The sequence below is a fragment of the Astatotilapia calliptera genome, chromosome 17 (assembly GCF_964374335.1).
Source record: "Astatotilapia calliptera chromosome 17, fAstCal68.1, whole genome shotgun sequence".
In the NCBI taxonomy this organism is placed as follows: domain Eukaryota; kingdom Metazoa; phylum Chordata; class Actinopteri; order Cichliformes; family Cichlidae; genus Astatotilapia; species Astatotilapia calliptera.
Genome location: NC_137438.1, coordinates 12,881,508 through 12,905,753, shown reverse-complemented (window position 1 = coordinate 12,905,753; position 24,246 = coordinate 12,881,508). Strand labels below are relative to the sequence as shown.

Below are 24,246 nucleotides of genomic sequence, written 5' to 3'. Positions count from 1 at the left end.
TGACCTCACTCGTATGGCTGTCTAATAACAACCATTTCCCTGTTAATGGTTTGACCTGGGGTAAAAGGACAGGGGTTAAAAAGCTCATGCTGCACCAGGGGCCTTATCAGGGTGAGGTGTGAGTCAGCCAGTGTAAGTAGCTGACTGTCAAGATACGTCACACTCCCTCGGGAATACCCACAAACTGCGGCAACATACACACAGAATGTCGTTCTGTGTGTATGTTGGCATTCACAAGTATCTGCGCACATATGTGCATCTGTGCATGTGTGCGTGCGTGTATATGTGTACAGAGGGGATTTTTATTTTACCTCATAGCCTTTAGCGAGCAGGAACTCCGCCAGGTAGGAACCATCCTGAAAAAGCACAAGACAACACCAGTTAAGACCTGTCAAATAACACTGCAAAGACAAAGAGTGTGATTCACACATACACACCAAATCACAGCAACACAACCAAAACACGATAAAACATTCACCGCCCATTTCGGCTGAATTAATTTTATCACAACGTTTAATTGATTACAGGATGAGAAAATGCTTGACGTGTTAGAGCACCTTTTATTTCCTCTACGGACTCCAGAGATTCAAATTCAATGCTCCTACTAAAACTGAGGATTTAGGAATATAATTAAAGGACACAAGTGATTTATCAGAGAAAAAAGAAATAGATTCTTGTGGGATGATAAATAAAATAGTATTTTCTCTTGTTCAGTCCAATAAGAGTTACATTTCTGGCGATGTGTCTATGACCTAAGCTAACACATTAAGTCACAATTAAGCTTGAGGTCAACTTTGGATTTAAATTTGTGGTATGTTGTTGAGGGAAGAAAAATAAAATTAGCAGTCAAATAATAAATAAATAAGTAAAATAAAAATTCCAGAGTCTCTACTACGGTGTTGAAATTAAATACTTCAGTACTGGCTAATACTGGATCCTGGGATCGTCAGGCATGACGTCCACATGGATCAGGATCGCTGGGCACACACTGGACCTACTTTGAAACGTGTGTGTGTGTTTGTGTACGTGTGCTGGTGATGTGAGAGCACGATCACTGTCAATAAGGTCTTGTTCCCCTCACCCATGTTACTCCATGTCTTTTTACTTGCTCAGATTTTCCGACCACACGTTCTGGAACACTGTGGAACATTCCAACCCAGTCATGGCATCCATCCCTCAATCCCCCTCACACACACACACACACGTATGGCCACACTGCCAAGATGCCAGCCTGAGGCTTCCTCCTCATGTCTGGGGGAAACGGTGAAGGTGGGGGGGAAAGGACCGCAGGCTACTAGAGGTTGGGGAGCATGCAGGAACCTGCACTCAGCACCAGGATGGTGGTGTCTTAGGCTACACGCACTTTTAAGTGACAGTAATAGTAATAATAATTATAACAACAACAGTGTAAAGGCATAAAATCTGTTCCTCTTTCTTGGGTATTGTAATCAGAATTGCTGTAGCATTTTGTACAATCTGAAGCCGTTTTAATGCTTTCTGATTGACGCCCATAGGAAGACCATTTCAATAATTTAAACGTGAGGAAACAAAAGCATAAATGACAGTACGAGTGTCACAGAATTGATCAGATTCTTGCAAAATATCCAAGGTAGTCGTAGTAAGGCCTGGGTGACCTTGTTTGTGTACTTCTCAAAGCACATTTCTGACAGCTGATTTTACATAGTAAAACCTGATGAAGGCGTCGTCTCATATCAAACCAGTTTGTGAAACAACGCCATTTGACCACAGCTCAAGGCAAACGTGGCGAACAGTAAAAGACGGCGTGAAAAGCAAACACACAAAGGCCTGAGAGATGACGGATCACTGAAGAGACAATAACGGCACAAATACTGGATGTGACCGGAAAAAAAGGTGAATTTAAGTTCAAAGTGTGCTTGTTTTCTCACTTACATACTGGTGCCTCATTTCTGGATGTCAGCAATAGCAACTGCCCCAACCAGATAAATAATCCAAAACATTACTTTACAAATAACAATTATAACGATATTTTTCCCCCCTTTGACAAACCCCAATGTTAAGCTTAATCTGTAGTATCGTCTTACTGAATACAACCCTTTGTTGATTTTTGGTCCCCATTGCGGTCAAAAAGGCGGATGAAGCAGTGTATGCTCTAGGGTGGAGTTACCCTGAAAAGTTGCTCTCTGTCTCTTTTTGCAGTCAGGTCCAAATCACTAGTTCCTTTTGGTTTTTAAAACACAATTATGTAATGGCCATTCTGGTGCAGGATGACATACAATAACTGCACCAATAACTGGTGTAGGTTAATTAAAACCAACAGCTATTTCATTTGTATTAATAATTGTATAATATTTCTTCGCCTTATTAGTAAAAACTGGCGTTTCAAACACAGTGAGATAAATACATTGTGGCTCTTTGCAAAGGTTTGCTCGACATATAGACCAGATGATTAATTAACAGATTATAGCTGCAGCCCTCTGTACTACACTACATGCCTACTTAAAGATCCTGTATCTGCAGGTTGAGCAACCTGGCAGTAAGTTGGCACTGATGCCCAACCTGTTTCTGGCTAAATCCACGTGGGAGATGGGCATGGACGCTGGCAGCCCCTCACCCGTCCCCACGGCGTTCAAAGCTCCGGCCGGTGTCATGTTTTCCTGCCCGTGTGCCAGGGTCAATGCGTTCCATGCCAGACCAATATGGAAAACAAGTCTGAAGAGCTACAGCTCTGTTTCAAAACAAGAGGCTCCTTTGAGGCCATATTAGCCCATAAACCCTGGCCTCACCTCGCCGTTTCCTGTTATGGGGAGCCTGGCGCTTGCTGCGAGTGAGGGGGGCAAGTACATGCACGTTCACCTGCCAGGTCAATGCCACACCACAAAGATTCATTTACACCTATGACACAATATGATCACTCTTCTCCAAAGCTATAGTGCTTGTATTGTATTAAAAAGAGGCTGCTCGGTGACAGGCGTATGAAGGGTAAGCCAAGCAGTGACTGTCTCACATCTGAAAGCTAATTCTGAGTCTGACCTCAGAATCTCAATGAGTATCTGCAGTAAGTAATTCTGCAGGAGGAGCACAAATGTCAACACACGTACAGGTGTGACCACCATATTTATCACCTGACAGGGTGGTGTTACACTTGCAGTAATCTAATGCCAAACAGACTTTGAAGTTTAAATCTCCACCCGATTAAATCTTCGAAGTACAGTTTAGTCCAACAATGTGACAAATGTTTATTTATGTGTAAATGCATATTGTATATATGCATACCTGTGGAGATATTTGTTGTAAGCAAAGGTGCTGCAAGTAGTAAATCAAATAACATAAGGGCATGTTCAGCATTTAAGTGTTACACAAATACTGTGCATAATTACGTGATATAATAATAATAGTAACTAGATTTATCTAGATTTACTGGAAATCCATACACTTAAAGTTCTATCCTAATGAAATGTCAGTGAACGTAACGCTAAAGAACGCAAAACAAAGATTAAGGCCAAATACATTCAGTGATAAAAAGATCAGGAGAAAGGCAGAAAAAAAGCAAATGTCAATGCTGAACAGTTAAATCCATCCTTGTGTTTAAAATGTGGCACGAGTGCTATCATTATCCCCAATCAGCATCAATATTACAATTGTTAACGGATCATCATCGTGTGGTTTCATTAAGAGGCCTCTGTATCAGAACCATGAGTCCGGGGTTAGAGGAAAGTAATTCAGTTTTTGCTTTTTCACTTTAAATACACTTAAAAACATGATGTGCTCCTGCTGTAGTGCACAGACGTACGGCACTGTATTTCCCTCAGACCCTAAAGTAAAGTAGCAACATAAATTTGAATAAATAAGTAAATCAGATTAGACTTTAGATCGCTTTGCTACTTAAGCATTAAAGAATACAACATTAACTTGCACACACAAATATTAAAACCCAAATTTTTAGGGTTAAACTTCTGATTTGAGTCACAATATACAGTTCAAAATGAAGAATGAGGTGAAATGAAGTGAAGTATTAAAAAATAAAATGTATTTATTTTGATAATCTGAACTGTTTTACTTATAAACAGCCTGAAAGTGTTATTTACACTGTAATACACATTAAAAATACATTATGAACTAATTGTGTATGCTAGACGCCAAACTGTTTAGAACAGGTTTAAGACATCCAATAAAAAATACAAGTCAAAAATTAAAACACAACAACAACAAACAAAACAAAAACACACCATCCAGTGATTTTAACCCAGTTAATAAATCCAAGGTTTTTTTAACCTGGTTTTGACCAAACAGTTCTTCTTCTGATGTCTTCAAGCATTACTTAGAACAACACAGCCATGCTCATGGCTTTAACCAAAGAGCCTGATGTTTTTGGACAAACATGAACACTGTGAGTTTGGTACCCCCTGCTGGTGAAGTGAGATTTTGTATCCAGTTCTTTCCCTGGGTCAGCTTTGTGACCTAAAATACCAAAGTAAGTTGATATCACCTGTCCAACATTAAGCAGAAAAAGCCCAAATGGAAAACGTTTTTATTCCCAGTCTGAAATTTTAAGGGCTTAGCCTGTGTGCTTACCAACATGATTTATGTAAACACAGGGGCCATACATGGATTTATTTGTCATTGTGCATAAGCTACAAATGCATCACTCTAATGTGTTTTCTTTAGACCACAGGCAGAAGCTGCCAAGCACGCCACTAGTCTGCAATTAGGCCTGATATGGTATAATGAAGCTGTAATCACAGACCACGATACACAAAACCCTGTGCACACGCAGACTCACACACTGCATTAAGTAGGAACATTTGGTGTGCTACATGAAGAGCAGCCTGAATCTCTTTCCTCTACTTTAGGACCATTCAGGCATGTCCCTGAAATAATGAGTGAACAGCACTCGCAGAAGCAATTAAGAAGCTGCGCAAGGACCCACAGCCTTAAGATCTACGGACACTATTTTTAATTTAGAGCAGTAAAAGATCAAAGACTAAAGTCAAAAAGTCTTTTTTTGTGTGTGACTTAAATCTAAGGGAAAAAAAATCTTATGCAAACCTTATGTTTAAGTGAGTTTAAGATTTTCAGTTAACTGTCAAAACTGTCCCTTTTAATTTTCTGTCACTCAGTTTGTTTCCCTGCTCTTGCACATATTTAGGACACCCTCGCAGCCACTTTTCTATTTTTGAAAAAGAAAACCACAGCAGGCCGTGTTTGACCACCTGACCTGACAAGTCATTTCAGACTGATTTATTTTACCAGTGTGTGTTAAGTACTAACATACCACATACAGGAGTGTGTTTGTGTGCACTTACATGCAGTTTCACATTTCTTGCACACTAATTAGTGGTTGGACTTTCAGCTGGAAGCATGTGGTATGTGTATACAGTTACATTAGAAACAAGGACTTTCCATGGCCATACTATAACTGAGGTCACTTAACTCTTCTAGCCCTCAGGACACAAACCGTATCAAAAAAACTAAAGTATGTGCTGTGCAGTCCTTCTAACATGCCAATGAAACATGAAATGAAAATAGTGGCATGACGGTTAATATATCACAAGGCTCATCTAAAATGTCCTTGTGTTCAAAGGGATAACGATGCAGAGCTGGAAAATATACAATATACCTGCCTTCTACTAAAGTAAGAATCACTGAATAACTTGACAGACGTAGATACCTGTGGTATCAATGTGAACATCCTAGTAATTAAAAAAAAAAATAAACTGATCTTGTCTGACCTTTGATCTTCAAACTCATCCGAAAATTTTAGTAAAGCATTTTTCTTCAACTCGACTTTTAGGGTTTTCCATTAAGGAGTAGTACTTGGTACTGGGGTTCCAAGTACAGCTGAGTCAATCAGAAAATGTGATGTCACGCTGCATGCCGCTCAATGTTGTCACTCAACGAGTAATGAGAGGAACTCCTTCACAAAGCTAAAATTTTTGAAACCCAGCAATCAGGGAAACCGTGACACAAAAACCAACGCTGAGGACCCCGAGTTGAGCTGTAGACCAAGCAGCGGACATCCTCCATTGTTGAACTGCGTTTATGTCGCATACAAATGACATCATCTTAGGACTTTCAGACGCATTGCTATAACAACCCCACGCACATTAGGCGCTAATCTATTGTAAGGGGAAAAGACCAAAAATGAGTAGTCGAGCTGAGCTGAGCCGGTGCTAGTGGAAAAGAGGCTGTAGCTACACCTGTGGTATCAATTTCAAAAGCCTACGTCGCCTCATTCTCTGGTTATCGCATTCGCAGGATTTTCAGAAAACTTGACCTCTGACGTCGAGAACTCATGAGAATTTGTAGTAGATGCACCTATGTTTTTTACCATTTACAACTAACTGCAGCTGGACTTGGCTTACATCTCTTTTCCTGAATAAATAGAAGCTGACAGACTTCATTCAGAGGAGGACTCGGCCTTTAAGGAGCCATCAGCAGCCGTTATGAGCAACAGCGGAGATGTGTGCACGGATTCTTAGCTTTATGATTATTATTACTGGCACAGGCAAACACTCTATCCAGTGTTGCTAACAGTGGAGTCTAGGGAAGGAGGCAAGGAAGGAATGAGAGTGTATAAAACACCAACAAAGGATGAAGGAAAGAGGCCTGTAGGTTGAACATCAAAAAGCTTGCGGGGTCATACTGCAATCTAGTGCTGTTTTCCCAACCAGAGGGGTTGAAGAAAGAAGTGCCGGTCTCAAAGCCAAAGTAAAGTTTTACTGTGGAACAGAGAAGGTGAACCTGTCCTCTTTGTAACCCCAGCTAATAAAAAAACCACACTATCAACCAGAACCCCTGCCCAGCTCCACAGCTTTGCCTTGGCACTCAGGTGGTCTCCCATACCTCACACTCTCTCAAGCCAATACTTCACACCAAGACAGCAGTCAAAAGTATTCAGGCCGAGCAGCGTGTTGCCCTGAAATTTATGAACAGTAGTTAGCCAACTGATTTACAGCATCGCAGTGACCCCGGTGGCCTGACAAGTGACTTCTGAGATGTTGTATCCAGATGCCTGCCTGCTTGCCTCCTGCATAGGCTCTCAGTAGTCAGTAATAGTAAAGCCATGACTGGTGAAATAAAAATGAATTAACACTGTTATTCTTTTTTCCTGTTAAAGAGGGTGAGGGGAGATGGACCTTTGCTTGTTAAAGGAATGTGAGATGTTGAAAATGACTTTCCAAGACCGCTGAAAGTTGTCTCTCCAGGGCCGGATTCTGGTAAAGGTCAACGGACTACTTTTATTCCCTACCATGAAATATTTCTCAGGTTTCTGCTTAAGTTTGCTTCAGTGCAAATCATCACATGGCAACAGAAATTCCTCTTATATCTGTACGCTACATATGACATACACACACACCACTGATATCTAGGTCATGGACAGGTTATATTATTTCTACTTCTTTAGATAAAGCAGAACAAATACATGGAAGAGTGAGACGTAAAAAGACTATGAGTAAAGGAACAGGTAACGAGAGCAGAATCTTCTCGTGTCATATCGATATAACATTTATAATACATTGAAAATGTTGAAAGTTTGACACAAATTATGTTTCCTTTAATATTAAATTGACTAGATTAGAATATCTTGGAAATAGTAGTTAAAATCCCAGATTATATCTTTATTCCTTTTATCTGTAGGCAATAACTTTACAGTCTATGAGCTTTATAACAGAGTACTAACAAATTCCATCTGTATGATCTTCAGTACAGTCAGAAAACAGGAGCTGTTCTTTATACTAAACTAATCCAGTGATGCTGTATGTTAGACACTCTTTGCATCTAGAATGATGGTTGGCAAAAGAGGCTAACACTTGAAACTGCTAGTGTGACATCGCCATCAGCATCTCATCACACATCTCAGAACAGATCTGACCAATTCCAGCCACTCCATTTGGAAACAAGCACGCTGGAACACAAAACACGCACTGGTACTGAATACACAAATAGTATAATAACACTATAACATCAGGACCAGCTCGCTGTCGCTCGATGTTGACCTGTGCTCACAATGTGCTCGCACTAATCAACTAGCGGAAAAGTGAGAAAACGCTAGAGTCCAATGGTGTGCACCATCTTTATTTCGTTATCCCTGTAAGAAACACCTAACGATAAATGTGAAGTACTGTGCAACCATCTGGAGCCACCCCCCATTCCTTAACATTTTTCTAAGAAAATGGAAAACAAATGCAGTGATTTATTAAAAGTGTGCAAATGATGCAAATACTTAAATTGTTACTTTCTAATCATTTTACAAATAATTATAGCTCTTGGTGGCAAGTTATTTTTCTGAACCTACTAATAAACTGACAAAATTGATTACAGCAAACAACACAATACTTAACATCTAAATACATTCATGTAAAAAAAAAAGAGAGAGAGAATCATTGAAACATTAAAAATGAACTTTGGTTAAACTGTGGTATTAGTTATGCTAAAATAAGGGGCATACAAAATAAATGGCCCACTGTGTAAGTTGGGCTACAGCGTAATTTTGCCACTGGTAGGATAAATCAGGTGTAAGACTGCAGCTCTTTACGTTTTCAGACTTAAGAACACAAATCCAAACAAATATGTTAATACACTATATAATAAACAAACAGCCCTAAAACGGCGTTTGCACAATTCTAATAAGCCTGAAAGTCGTGACTTGGTAAGATCTCTCTTAGGCAAGCTTCTTGTAATTAGTATTCATGAATAACAGTCAACAAAACATTTTAAAAGTGGACACAATTGCCAGAATTTGTCAGTTTGTCCCGGGAGCTATTCATTTGAAAAATCCCATTAGGGTTGTGTCTTGCACAGGGCGCTTCAACGTACAGACACAGGAGCTGGGGATCAAACTACCAACCTTCTGAATAGTTGACAAAACAACTGTTAGATACAGATATTTCTCTAATAGGTTGGTGGAGATCAAAGAAGAGCTCAAAGGAAATGAAAATTTCATTTAAACCTGCACATAAAAACATCTTTAATTATTTTTATTTCCTTCAGTGTTTAAGCCTTTTTGTGTGTTCACAATCCTGTTATGAAACACGTAGCTGAAAGCACAAAATTGATGTGAACAAAAGAGTGTAAAGCAAGTATTAATGCACCCTAACAATACACCCTGTATTAGGGCTGTTCGATATAACGATATATATCGGATGACGATATAAAAACGTCTACCATTTCCTATTACGCTATCGTTTGTTTCGTCGTGTCGTAAAATAAACTGTTTACAGCAACATTTTTTCACTGTAGTGGCTTTATTAATTTCTTCAAGTTCTCTCTTTCTCTTATATTTAATATAACCACACTATGGACGGACAAGCGCCTGTTTTTAGGTTAGCAAAAGTGACGGTAAAACCATCGCGTGGCTCTGCTGTCCGCTTGTTTGTGTTCCACGTGTAACGCCAAGTTATTTAAGGACTAGTTTGTGTCAATGGATGAATTTACTGACTGACGCGCAGAAGAAATAGTTCTTTATGGAGCCCAGATGGTGTGAATGATGAGACCAAAAACTGCAATGTCTTGTACCAAAAATATATTGAATAAATAGGGGAAAGGGGAAATGGAACAAAATAATTAACACAACACACAACGTAAATGTCCACAATTAAATAATAAATCAGTGCTGTGATTTTTCTGTGCAAGAGTCCTTTTGCTAAGAGTCCTTTTTTTTTGGTCCTTTTCTTTTTAAAGTTCACTTTTAAGGTATTCCTCCTTAGGGTCCAGCTTCATACAAGGGGGAAATATGTCCGTAATCCAAAGACGGCTAAGTGGGGGAAAAGAAAGAATGGTCCTACCGGCTCGCCACTTCAATATGAAGAAGATCAATTCAAAGAGGGAAAAAAAACCTGACCTGTAGGTCAGAAAAATGTCCATTAGCACATCAAGTTCGATTCAGTTTACCGGTAAACAAGTATATTCTTCTGCATGTCTAGGTAACAATGCAAACCATAAATCATCATCAATCCATGTACAACAGTTAAATCATTAATCATCTTAGCTACGTAGCTTAATCTATACAGTCCAATAGCATTCGCTACAAATAATACAAAAACAACAATAAAGGAAAACAACTGTCTAACAGACAGCATAGCCGAATTCAAGGCAACACATAACAATAATCTTTCAATCGCACTTTGTTTCAAAGTAAGCCCATAAAAATGCTTAAGTAAAGAAAGTGTTCAAAAACAGCGGTTTTTGAACCGGAGTTCTGCTTGCGGTGGGAGCGCTGCCGCACAAAGTCATTTTTTAATCGCGAAAACGATCGGCTGGTTACTGACAACCAAAGGTTGAAAGATATTAAGGACACTTACCGCTGAGTTTAAAGTTTAAAGATGAATTGAGGGGAGAAAACGCTTTGTTTTCCAACACCGTTCTAAATGCCATAAGCTCACAGCCACAGCAGGAGTCGAACCCGGAAGTATCCCTCCACAGCCGGTTTTCAGAGTTGCCGCGACGTGGGAGGAGCCAATCAGAAGAGGGACCTCAAATCAGCTGACGTGGGTCATGTGACAGGGAGTAGTTGATATGGGTTACAGGTTCCCCCCTCAATCTCATGTACGTCCCTGTACATGGTGGTTGGGTCCGGATGACAGGTTGTTCAGTGGCAGTAAGCAGATGGTCCTCTTCATCCTCCAGTGCATGAGTAAAGGCAGTGGTTAAGCCACGGACTAGTGCCTGAATACTCTTCAAGATGGGCTGACCAAGCGTAGAGTATTGTAACCGGTCCGGAGGTTTCCTGGTCCGAGTTGATGTTCTCAGAGGTTCTAGTTCAGAGCTGGAGGTGTCAGAGTTAGATGGTAGATCAGCAGCAGAGGACATACTGGACTCAGTCCGCAATTCAACATTGGTAGGTTCAGCAGAGGACAGACTGTCCTCTGATTCCACAGTATCAGGAGCTTCCTCCTTGACGGGGGTTTTTGAGTCAGGGGTTTCGCTCTCTGCTGGCTCAAGAGGAGGCAAAGGGAGCGTAGCAGGTTCACAGACTGGTGTATCAGATGGTAAAGGTTCAGTGGCTGGAACGGCGGATGACGGTTCTGGCAGATTGTGGACAGTGGTGAATTGCAGAGGCTCTGATACAGGATCATACCATTGATGCGGTATCATTTCATCCTCATCGTCTGACTGAGGTTGTGCACAGTCCTCATCAGAAGGGTTGAATGACTGCTTCCTGGTTGGTTTTACAGTTGTTCGGTTGGTTCGAGTGGAATGCGGCAAAAATCCACATGGTAATAGGAGATCTCTGTGTAGAGTACGAATCGGTTTGGATTTGTTCTCCGGTCGGACAGTGTACACTGGAAGATTTTCTGCTCTTTTTACCACCACATAGATGTCTGGTTCCCATTTGTCTGCGATTTTGTGTTTGCCTCGGAGTTTCACATTACGTACCAGCACCCTGTCACCAACGTCCAGTTCAGAGGGGGTGATATGTTGGTCGAAACGGCTCTTGTTTCTTTCCATGAGCTTCTCCGCATTGCCAATGGCAATTTTGTAGCTCTTTTCTAGATTTGACTTCAGGTTCTGGACATATTGCGAATGAGTCAGTTGATTGCCGTCCACAGGCAGTCCAAAGACCAGGTCAATCGGGAGGCGAGGTTGTCGACCAAACATGAGCTCATAGGGTGAGTAGCCAGTAACATCACTCCGGGTGCAGTTGTATGCGTGGACCAAGGGCTTAACAAAATCTTTCCAGTGAGTTTTCTCTTCTGTGGTGAGTGTTCCGAGCATATTCAGGAGTGTTCTGTTAAAGCGCTCGACTGGATTTCCTCGTGGATGGTATGGTGTAGTTCTTATTTTGTGAATTCCAGCCATTTTGCAGAGTTCTTTTATTGTGCGTGACTCAAAGTCTCGTCCTTGATCACTATGGAGCTTTTCTGGGATACCATAATGAACCAGAAAACTGTCCCAGAGACATTTGGCGACAGTCTTTGCTTTTTGGTTTGGAGTGGGGACAGCGACAGCGTACTTGGTAAAGTGATCTGTTATTACCAGGATGTCTTTGGTTCTGCTCCTGTCGGGTTCCAGTGATAAAAAGTCCATGCAAACCAGTTCCAGAGGTCGATAACTTCGAATGTTCACCAGGGGTGCTGCTCTTTCAGGTAAGGCTTTTCGTTTGGTGCATCTCTCACATGTCTTCACTTTATTCCACACATCATTGGCCATTTTTGGCCAGTAGAATCTTCGACGTACGAGGTCAAGAGTACGTTCGATGCCCAAATGACCCATCTGGTCATGCAGTTCTGACAGTACTTCAGCCCGAAATTTCTGAGGTAACACTAACTGGTGATAGAGCTGGTCCCCAACTTGCCTCCTCCTCACGAGAATGGCGTTTTGGAGCTCCAGGCGATGTTGGTCTCGGAGTAGAAGGGGCAGTTCTGGGAGTTCATCCCGCAAGACGGGAGGTGGGCTTTCCCCAGTCTCTAGCAGCAATATGACATGCCTCAGGGTCTGGTCTTCCCTCTGTCTCTCAGCGATTTCAGCATTCGTCAGCTGAGGAACAACAGGAGGTGCAAACTGAGTGTCGTTGACGAAGCTGTCAGGCAAACTGTCGGCATGGGCAGTTAGTGACTGGATGAGTGCGGTGGTGGACATCTTTTCAGCCGTACTATAAACGAGCTGCCGGTCACAAAGGGCCTTGACTGTGTGTTGATCGATGGAAATTGAGGAAGACTGATCCAGATGATGTTGGGCAAATCGGAGAATTCTCTCCCTCTCCTTTTGGGACATCTGGTCATTGGAGAGTTCTCCATGTGGCCTGCGAGAGAGAGCATCAGCATCTGGATTTTGCCTACCAGATCTGTACATGATTTTGAATGAAAATGTAGAAAGAGCAGAGAGCCAACGGTAACTGGTGGCATCTAATTTAGCAGAGGTAAGTAGATAGGTGAGTGGGTTGCTGTCAGTAATGACAGTGAAGTTGGTGCCGTAGAGATAGTCATGAAACTTCTCCGTAACAGCCCACTTGAGAGCCAGAAATTCCAGTTTGTGAGCTGGATATTTGGACTCACACCTCGACAGACCCCGACTCGCATAAGCAATCACCTGGTTTTGTCCTTGTTGCTCCTGGTACAGAATAGCTCCTAGCCCAGTAGAACTAGCATCTGTATGGAGAAGGTAAGGCTTCTGGGGATCGGCGAAAGCAAGTACTGGTGCTGTCGTGAGTTTTTTGATAATTGTGTCAAAGGCTTGTTGACATGCAGGAGTCCAGCAACTGGCAAGTGGTTCCTTAGGATCCAAATATTGCTCTCGCTTGAAGGTGGCTCTGAGTTTCCGCTGTGATGGAGGATATCCAGCAGTAAGGTCATGCAAAGGTTTAACGATGTTAGAGTAGCCTTGGATGAACCTACGGTAATATCCTGCGAAACCCAGGAAAGAGCGAAGTTCTTTAAGATTCTTTGGAATCGGCCAGGACTTAAGTGTCTCGATTTTATCTGGATCTGTCTGCACACCATCCTTTGACACAACATGCCCCAGGTATTTAACGGATTTCTGGAAAAACATGCACTTTTCAACTGAGAGCTTGAGTCCAAATTCCTTCAGACGGTGAAGGACTTTCAGTAGTCTCCTCTCATGCTCTTCAAGCGTTGGTGCAAAAATAATCAAGTCGTCAATGAAGACCAAGACTTCTTTCAAGTTCATTTCTCCCATGCACTTTTCCATTAGTCGTTGGAAGGTACTGGGTGCGTTTGTGACTCCCTGGGGCATTCTGTTGAACTCATAGAATCCAAGTGGACATACAAATGCTGTTTTGCTCTTGTCTTCCTCCTCCATTTCAATCTGATAATAACCAGATTTAAGGTCAAGGACTGAAAACCATTCTGATCCAGAGAGAGCTGTAAAAGTATCCTCCAACTTTGGCAATGCATATGCATCTTTGATGGTCTGCAGATTTAGTTTCCGGTAATCAATGCAGAGCCGCACACTCCCATTCTTCTTTCGCACCACGACAATGGGTGATGCAAAAGGTGACTCTGACTCTCTGATGACCCCAGAGTCAACCAGCTCCTTCAGGTGTTGGCGCACCGCATCCAGATCTTGAGGATGGATTGGTCTTGGGCGCTGTTTGAAGGGAGTAGGGTCAGAGAGCTTGATCTGATGTTTCACTTTGTTGGTTTTCCCAAAGTCAAGGTCGTGTTTTGCAAAGACATCATGGAGGGCGTTTAACTTCTCAGTAATACGACTCTTCCATTCCGGTGTTAAGGGGGAGTTACCAAAGTTGAAGTTGAACCCAGAGGTCACAGGGTTAGGAGGCATACTGTCATGACTCCTTTCCTGACACTGAATAGACTGAATGGCACTGATCTCCGCAATGATGGCTTTGGCTGGGAGGGTTACATCATGATCAGACTGGTTGCAGATTACCACAGGTAAGTGGTATGGCTGGTGAGAAGGGAAATCCATGACACAAGACGGGACCATTAAGCCACCTGGCAGAGGTGACGAAGTTGGATGTTCCACCAACACAGCCTTCTCGGCCTGGAGGCAGCGTCCGCAAATTAACCCCTCCAAGGCAACAGTTTTTCCAGCTGGGATGGTCTGTGGTCCGTCAGTGTGCAGCTTGATGATTCCGTGATGGTTACTGTTGGCCAGTCTGTATCGTTGCTCAAGGATTTTCAGCACCGCTCTGTATCCATGTGGCGCTGGAATGGAGGGTTGTTGGTCTGAGAATGCTTTCTCATATGCCAAGTCCAGAGTGTTCGTACCAATCAGTATTGACGGCTGTTGAGCTGATTGGACATCAGGAACTACCAGGGCAAGTGTGTCAACAGCTGTGGTGGAACCCAAGAAGTCGGGAGGGAAAGTGACGTTCAGCTCCACATAACCAAGGTATGGAACAGCTTGGCCATTTGCTCCTTCTATCTCCAGGAGATTTTTCAGAGGTTGTATTTCATGGTCAGAAAGATAATCATGGTGGAAGGAGTGAGAGATGGTGGTTACCTGAGACCCAGTGTCTAACAGGCAGTTGAATACAGTTCCTCCAATCGTGACCTGTGCTGTGCTTCTGGTTCCAATGAGTCCTTTAGGCAATGTGATGGAATGTCCATCCTGCTTGTAATTGGGACATGGGTCGACTGCAGCCTCCGTCTGTCCCTCCACAGAGACTGCCTCTAGTTTGACGATTTGTGATTGCTGTCCCAAGCCTGCTGTCTTTTTTCAAGTTGTTTCTTCTTTTTCAGAACCAGTGTCGGGTTCGGAGGGTTGGCGCATCCTGCTGACATGTGCCCATCCTCTCCACATTTAAAGCAGTAGCCTGCTCTAGGCCGGGAACTGATTGCACTGCTGCAGGGTCTTGGTTGTGCTGATCTGAGTTGAGGTGGTGCTGGCTTGGAGAATTGAGATTTCTGTGAGAGAAGAGCAGCCATTTGACTCTGCAGTTTCTGCATCTGTTGCTTCAGCTCATTAATAGCCTTGGTGTCTGAATGGCTACAAGCACATGTGCTCTGTGAATGAACAGCGGCACGAGGCTTGGGTGCAGTTAGGTGCTTCTTCATGAGATTCTCCTTGGCCAGCTGTCTACCCTCCTCAGTTCGAAGCAGTAGGAGGAGCTCTGCAAAATATGGGGGATCGCTCCTCAAGTTCTCCAACTGTAGTTTGTTTAGGATATCGCTATCCCAGCATCCTCGACAAAACTGCTTGAGTAAATGTTTGTTGAAGTCTGAAGACAAGATACCACCTCTTTTCATCACAGTGTTCAATGTGAGTTGTAAACGTTGCAAAAAAGCAGAGGGTTTCTCACCCGGGTCCTGTAACGTATTCAGGAATTGAGCAAACAACTCTTCACCATCTTGTACTAAAGCAAAAGCAGAATCCAACACTTTTAAATAGATGGATGGAATTGTGTTTGAGCCCAGCCCTTTCACAACATCTGCTGCTGGAGGTAGCAAACTTTCAAGGATGCGACGAGTGATCTGTAGAGGTGCCAAATTTGGATCTGCTAACAGCAGTTCAATGTGAGATCTCCAGGTCTCATAATCTGTTTCGTTGGCTGGTTTGGGGATCTTCCCAGAGAAAGGACGAAGTCTAAATGCAGGTACGGTGTCTGTTTTTACAACATGCTCCACCACTACTTTTTGTATTTCTGGGGGGTTCATTTCAGTCTGTGACAGTGAAAATCTTTGTGGATGTGGCAGTGACCCTTGTTGGTCAGGTGAGGGATTGCTGGTAGCTGTCTCAGGGATTGTGGAGTGTCCAGACAACGACCCCTGCTGGCCAGGCAGAGATGATGCAGGCTCCACAATTTGGACTGAGGCTCCCTCTAAGTCACTGTCTTGTTCGATTCCTTCCAGATGCTCACTAATTTGTCCCATCATTTCCCGCAGAATATCTGGAAAATCCCTGCCGCTGCGGCGTGCAAGTTGCTTGAGCTCGCCGAGGTAATCTGCAGGGGTCCTGGCTCCTCCTGTGGCTGTGCATTCTGGGGCAAGCGATCTTACACGCCGAGTGATTCTTTGACTGATGAGTATATGGGAAAACCGTATTAAGAGCAGTTAACGCAGAACTATCACAATATTCAACGATCAGGTTTTTGTAAAAAACACTATTTGCGTCATCCACGAAAATAACCGTTTTTATACGACCGTATTGTTTCAAATAATCAAGAATTTCCTCATCTTTCTCAGTGTTCGTGGCACCAGAAACAATGACAGAATGTGCAACATTGACTCCACTTTCCTGAATAAACTTCATTTTTTCTTGTCGCGGACCTTATCAAAACCACAGAAAATACTGAATATCAAATTACATCAAATAACACAAAAAAACCCCACTCATTCACCCATCAGGCTCCTGGCTGGTTCGCCACGTGTAACGCCAAGTTATTTAAGGACTAGTTTGTGTCAATGGATGAATTTACTGACTGACGCGCAGAAGAAATAGTTCTTTATGGAGCCCAGATGGTGTGAATGATGAGACCAAAAACTGCAATGTCTTGTACCAAAAATATATTGAATAAATAGGGGAAAGGGGAAATGGAACAAAATAATTAACACAACACACAACGTAAATGTCCACAATTAAATAATAAATCAGTGCTGTGATTTTTCTGTGCAAGAGTCCTTTTGCTAAGAGTCCTTTTTTTTTGGTCCTTTTCTTTTTAAAGTTCACTTTTAAGGTATTCCTCCTTAGGGTCCAGCTTCATACAAGGGGGAAATATGTCCGTAATCCAAAGACGGCTAAGTGGGGGAAAAGAAAGAATGGTCCTACCGGCTCGCCACTTCAATATGAAGAAGATCAATTCAAAGAGGGAAAAAAAACCTGACCTGTAGGTCAGAAAAATGTCCATTAGCACATCAAGTTCGATTCAGTTTACCGGTAAACAAGTATATTCTTCTGCATGTCTAGGTAACAATGCAAACCATAAATCATCATTCACACCATCTGGGCTCCATAAAGAACTATTTCTTCTGCGCGTCAGTCAGTAAATTCATCCATTGACATAAACTAGTCCTTAAATAACTTAGCGTTACACACGTAAACCTTTCACAATAAAGCTCAAGATCCTGTTGAGACTTTTCAAAATAAACTGAATCACGTGAAAGAGTATTCACAGTGCTTACGGATGAGAAGCAAAAACGAGCCGTCAGATGCTAAAAACTAAACCTTAGACTCAAACGTTAGAACAGGCGTTTCCCTGCGTAATAAATACAAAGAAAAAGGCGGTCGTTACAACCTGTGGCTAAAAATATAGTTTTATGCATTGGTTAAAACACTCGACTCCAGGTACAGGACACGCAGGTGGAAAAAGTTCACGTAAGTCGAGCTGCCCGAGATTCACAGAATTTACAGAAAATATTACGTTTTTGTGATTTATATCGTTGTCAGGACGATAAATGTTTTATATCGGGGATATGAGATTTTGGTCATATCGCACAGCCCTACCCTGTATTATTTTGCTAATGGCAATGAAAAAATTCTGTAGAACACATGCGAGTCATCTGAATGTGCTTTCTGCACTAGTAAACCTGCAGTCGCAAGATTTTCAAAGTTCCTTTGCTGCGTTTGACTGACTTGAAAAGACCTTATACATACGCATCATACATATCTGTGATCACACAGCCTCATCCCCCAAGCTGAAGGTTTAGTGTAATAAGAGGCTTAGTTATGTCGCACAGAAAAACCAACTTACACCTCCACTTTTTGCCCCATTGCACTATAGTGTTCTGTTCACCCCCTGCATCTTCTCCCACATCATTCCTACAAATCTACCTTTTTCGCAGCGACTCCATCTGTTTTTTAGTCGCATAAATTAGTTCCAAGCAGTTTCATATCAATTACACATTTAGATACTTCATTAAAGATTCCTTTTGCCCTGGTTGTAGTATGCAATGATTTAAAGCCCAAACGTTCCTCTATGACACATAAACTGCAGCCCCACAGATGAAGATGGCCAGCTGTGCTGTGTCAGTAGTGTCAGTGCTCTCATCCACAGCCACAGAGTATTCAATGAAATCTTTTCCCTTTTCCATCAACTGTGCTTGTAAATCAGAGACAAGATCACACATCCAATCAGCAACAGTATTTGTGCTTAAGCCAACATTTGAAAATGCTTGTGTTTCTGTGGACACAAGATGCCGCACACTTTAATCGTGGAGTATTTCAAAAGCTCTTCCTCTTTCTTCTCTGCTACTACAAAACCTGCTTTCACAGCAGCTCTCTGGCTTTGCTTTGATGTGACATCAGATTATCAGATTCTTCTCAAACTTCCAAATTCTGCACCTACTGCTATGTATCCAGGTTTTTGTACTTGTCCCAATGTCGTGTTGCATAGCGCTGTTTTTATTCTTTAATTGCTGGCAATGTCAATAAAATGATACTATCCCTCCCTCCTGTTTTCAAAATACACTCTTAGCTTAGCCATTTCTTAGGGACTAACCTAAATGTCAATATATAAACTCTGACTTGAATTCATCCACATACTACTGTGTAGAGGTGGGAATCACCATACATATTATTGCAATTTTTTAAAATATTTTGCGATATTCAGATTCTGTACATAAAGGTAAACTTTATCAATATTCATTATATCTAATATCAAAGTCTCGCACTCAGTCTTTCTCTCATTTCAGTCAGTTTTATTGTTGACAAACTGAACGGTTTGTATTACAGTCTAGTCCAACTTAACTGAATGCAACCATCTGGTACAATTATAGCTATTCTGAACTATGCAATTTATGAAAACTATGCAGCCCCTTCAGCAACTGAAGAATTTGAAAGTAAATTAAAACAAAATATAATTTTACATTAAATAAAAAAGTTTTAAACTGAATTAAAATAAAACATGTCTTAAATTAAAATAAGTAAACTATCATGTTTATTGCTGCCAAAAAAAAAAAAGTTAAACACATTTAGACAGTGAAGGAATGTCAGGATTCTTGCTCAGAAAAAGGATCAACATGCTCTGAAGTCAGAGCACAAAAACTTTTTTTGTAACAAAATATCGATTTCTGCTGTCCCTGTATCGATACATTATTAGCAAACAAAATATCACGATACTACACAGTATCGATTTTTTCCCCCACCCCTACTACTGTGTTACTAATGCATTATGGGACCGTTGTTTATACAAGTCTGAGTTATATGAGACAAAGATTGCTTTGGGATTTTAACCTTAAATGGTGGACTTTAGAAACTCGTCAGACTGGTGAGCTGCTGTGTTGTAAAATGACAAAACCATACATATGACCAGGATGTAAGCTCTTTATGCAGTGGAGTTGGATTTTTATGATTTTTATGATTTTTATGATTTTTATATTCAACAACATTTTGGAAAATACTTCAAGTACTTACTGGCGAGTTAAAATTCTAACACATTTAACTGCTGTAGTTACATGAGACTATACACCCTACAGGGAAATCTTTAGGTTTTAAGTGTGTGTTCAGGGGGACTGAATACCACCATTACACCTCGGGCACTCTTACATCTCGGGTACACAGAAATTGTTGTGGCTTCTTTGACACACATCAACAGAGAGCAAGGGGACTACACCCTAAAAAGTTGTGCTTTAAGTGTATGCATTGCCATGAGATGCAAAGATTCAAACTGAAAACTGAAATACAAAAATACATAAACTATACGGTATGTGTTTCCAGGGAAAAAGATGCAGAAATGTGTGCACATATCACAGAAAAATGCCTCAGAGTCACACAAGCGTGAATGTGAGCTTGAAGCCATTTATAATTATTAACATGTTTGATGAGCAGGTGATCCCCATAAAAAGAGTCTGAGAAAATGTCCGGGAACATAGCAGTAGTAGTAACTAAAAATAAAGTTACCATTCCTTGTGTTTGTGAGGATCAGCCACAATAACACACCTTTGCCTAGCTATCTAGCTTCTCTCTGTATTACATCATACAGCTCCAGCAGATCCCAGAAGCAATGTCTGAGATCTCTGTTCAGAAGAGTGCAGCGCCAGGAACAGCAAAGAATCTCCCAGGCCTCTGGTAAAGGACCCGAGCTTTAGGGATAAAGGAGAGTGTGGGGAATGCAATTTTTTTTTGTATGTATGTATTTAATTATTTCTTTATTACAATGAAAGGCTGACCATATTGAATTAATGTCTGAATATAAATGAAATAAATGCGAATATATTGAATGAAGAGTGATGTTACAGAAGCTTTGGCATCACCTGTTGTTTTAGATGCGTAATGTTAAAACATGTCATGTGTCACAGTGTCACACTGTTACTTCTTGTTCGAGTTGCATGCTTTAAAATAGGCTGTAATAAACTGGCTATGCTTCAGCATCCTATTTGGACCTTTATGTTTTGCACTCCACTTCACTCAGTGATTCATTTCATTTTCTTTTTTCTTTTTACTTTAATGTCTACTTACTGTTAGCTGTTGGCATAAAAAAATTACACTGTTAAGTTTGTAAGAAATAAGGAAAATTTGAATTTAATTTTACATAATCTTCCTTTAGGACTGCTAAAGGTTCTACGATGAAGCAGTAGCTACATTTGTCATCTGTAGTAAAACACTGAAGCATCTCTTTTATTAGTTTGGACAGTACATGCATTTTCCATGGAATTGTGTCTTATTTCTATTACTTAGGAATGCTGCACCACCTGCTGACTTTTTCTACATCTCTAGTTCTGTTTACTGTGGTCCACGTCAGTTGATGACTTTGTAGACTTGTAGCTTTTCCCCGTCCTTTGTCGTTCACGCAGGGGAAAGATTCAAGTTAAATCCAAGTAAATGCGTCACTGCAAACCATGTGACAATATTTGGTCCACTTATATTCATTTATTTATTTATCTATACAGGCGTATGGACTGCCTATGTGTGCTTCCACTGCTGGCCGAACCACCATAATTTCCCTATTAGTTAATTAAGAAACACGCCTGACTTAGCTGGTTATCATCACAGCTCAACACCTGTGTGTGTGAAGCTGTGTCATGGTGACATTGCTTTGTTCAAAAAGAGCACATGTGCTTCATCCTTCATAAATGCTGACAGTTAAGCTGCTAGATTTGTATCACTCTGGGAATAGGAAACATCCGGCTCCACAGTAAAGAACTTGTTCAATGGGCTGTTGCTACCCGGAGCTTATCTTTCCAGGAAATGATGTGATGATTAAACAGCAGTAAGTTCAGAGGATTTGCAGCTGACCAGTAATGGAAATAATTTATAGTAACTGATAGTTTCGTCCAAACTAGTCTACAAATTGATGATGTGACACGATGACTTGTGTTTCTAGAGTAGTGTCAACACTGCCTTTCGTTATGGTTTGCTGTGTGTCATTCACTATGCCATTCACGGTCTGCAGTGCGTCTCTGGAAACAACAAATTTTATTGTAATTTACCGTGTATTGTATTGTAATCATAAACTTGTACACATGGGTTACTGTGTAGCATGGTTTGCAGGATTGCTGGTGGCTACTTTCAAGTCTTAGGCAACTTTTTTTGTTTAGGTTGTTTTTTAAATCTCAGCTGATGGTTTACAGAGTTTAAAGGTTTAAGGTTAATTCTACACAGAGACACCTAAACATTCATGTTCTGTCATTTTTTTAATTTAAATGTTCACATCACCACGTTGTCTGTGACCAGAACAGGTTGAAAAGCTGACAAACCAGAAAGCATGACGAGTTCCACCTGAACTACCTATTTGACTCCCTTTATCTGACACCAGTGCGCTGTCACTGGCTGTGTGTGGACTCACAGAGCCAGAAACGTGTACTCTGACGACATTCTTGAAAACTTGGAAGTATACTACAAAGACAACTGACTAGAAAGAGCAGAAGCGTTTTCTCTTAAAGCGTGAATGAGACGCAAAATTAATTCCCTTTCTGGGAGAATTTCAATGCGACATAAAATCGCACACATCAACAATCCTATGCAAAATACACAAAGAGCACATTTGAATGGGATGGTGAATTACCGCCTTTCTAACTCCTGACAGGTGTAAGTGACACCGGCAGCTTTAATCACACGTTTCCTCTCAAAATTAACCACGAACGAGGAGGTACTGAGGCTTTCACCAGCAGTGACGATTAAAGTGCGCCATTGGAAAGCAAGGTTTTATAAACTGGGGTTTGTCCATCCCATCCCACAGTGCAGTAACTTTACCTGCCCGGTGATGCCGGTGATAACGGCTACTTTCTTCTCATTCTTCGGCTCTCCATGAACATCGGAGCTAACGGTGGCAGTCTCGAAGCACTGAGCCATCTCTGACCGGGTGAATGTTTACGGTTTGCTGCCTCACTGACCAGCCGGACCCAGCAAAAGGCTTCCGTCAATTTACCGTCTGAGTACCACCGACCCTCCGCCGCATCCGTAAACCAAGCTGGAAACCGCTGCACGCTGTTACGTATGAGGAAGCGTGATGAAGTTGGCCAATGGGAACCGAGCGAGAAGAAGCAGTAAAACACGCTTGCCTAAAGAGAGGAAAGCCTGTGAGCGCTAAATAGTTTTTTCTTGCAACAGCGTCACTAGAAGGACGGAGGGAGAAATGCAACCAATGACTGTTTCTAACAGCTAAGAAAAAGACTCTGAAACACTTCGCAAGTATTTGTTCACAATATAGGCCATAACTCACAAACCTGAGCACAACTGAAACTTTTAAATGTAGTTTAAAAATAAAACATTTTAGAGTGATCCTGATTATTTTCTGTTTTGTTTATATTATAGGCAGCACAATGTGATTAGCACTGTTGCCTCACAACAAGGAGGTCCTGAGTCTACGGTGGTGAGGTTTGCTGTTGTGGTACGCAAGCTGCTTGGCATACACCTTGTAATGAAGAAAATGACTTGTGAACATTATAGTAATAACATTTAATTGTTTTTAGGCATGTTATGTCTAATACTTTATTAGGAGAGATCAGCTCAAAGTGTTCTCTCCTTTCACCAAGCTCCATGAAAAAAGCTCGAACACTAACACGCAATTTTTGTGGTGATGTAGTGCACTTCACGTCACTTGTCCATAACGAAGCAAGCCTGGTTACACACCTCACAAAAGTCTTCCTAGTGCACAGTGTAAGACACACAGCCAGGGGCGATAGGTCAGACAATCAATGTATTCAGACACTGGATAAATAGTATAACTGTAATAAGTTACTTGAATTTTCAAAAATCGCCAGTATATGTTTCAAAGAACATAACTATTACTAACATAACATGACTATTTAAATGTTTTACATTTATATTTTCATTTTCTATTCCTACATCTGTCTCTTCCAGCACTACTCTCACCTTCTCATCTCCTTCCTCCTCACCATACCAGTATCTCTTGTTTTTTTCAGACTCTAGTCATCTAAGCCAGTAAACAACACCAAAGAAGAATCAACAGCACAATAAGCTCTTTGGCCTTGGCAGAAAGGATTTGGCACATTTTTCGCCAAACCCACAAATGCATTGTCCTTAAAATGTGGCTTCATTTAGGGGAAATAAACAGGCTTTCCAATGGTACAAGATGTATTACCAAACACAAAATTCCTTACTCTTGCTTCTTTTAAAAAATATATAGAGAGAGAAAACATTTTTATTTGAGCCAAAATTACAAATTTATACCAAGGATGTTAGCCTAAACTGTGAGTGGGGATGTATAATGAAGTGAATTGAGTAAGTTTCCATTTGATGCAAAGCAGATGCTGCCAAAAGCCTGGCATCTTAATCTTAGGAAAACCATCATGCAAATATCATAACTTCAATGAAGCAACCAAATATGCTCAAATATTCCTTACAAAGTGATCCAGATCCACATCAAAATGTAATGGCTTTTATTTTTTGCTCACACCGAATCACCAAATTTCTTCATATTTAGCTAGAAAATTAGACAAACAG

At 41.3% G+C, this 24,246-nt stretch overlaps 1 protein-coding gene across 1 annotated transcript in view; it reads right to left on the bottom strand.

The window, feature by feature from the left end:
* gmds (GDP-mannose 4,6-dehydratase) overlaps positions 1-22,778 on the bottom strand; it is a 210,276-nt gene extending 187,498 nt beyond the window's left edge. The window contains exons 1-2 of the mRNA XM_026147546.2: positions 22,534-22,778; positions 312-356 (exon numbers count right to left, since the gene is read on the bottom strand). Coding sequence (XP_026003331.1) covers positions 312-356; positions 22,534-22,632 — 144 coding nt within the window. The 5' untranslated portion in view covers positions 22,633-22,778. The remainder of the gene's footprint in view (positions 1-311; positions 357-22,533) is intronic.
* Positions 22,779-24,246: the final 1,468 nt, after the last annotated feature.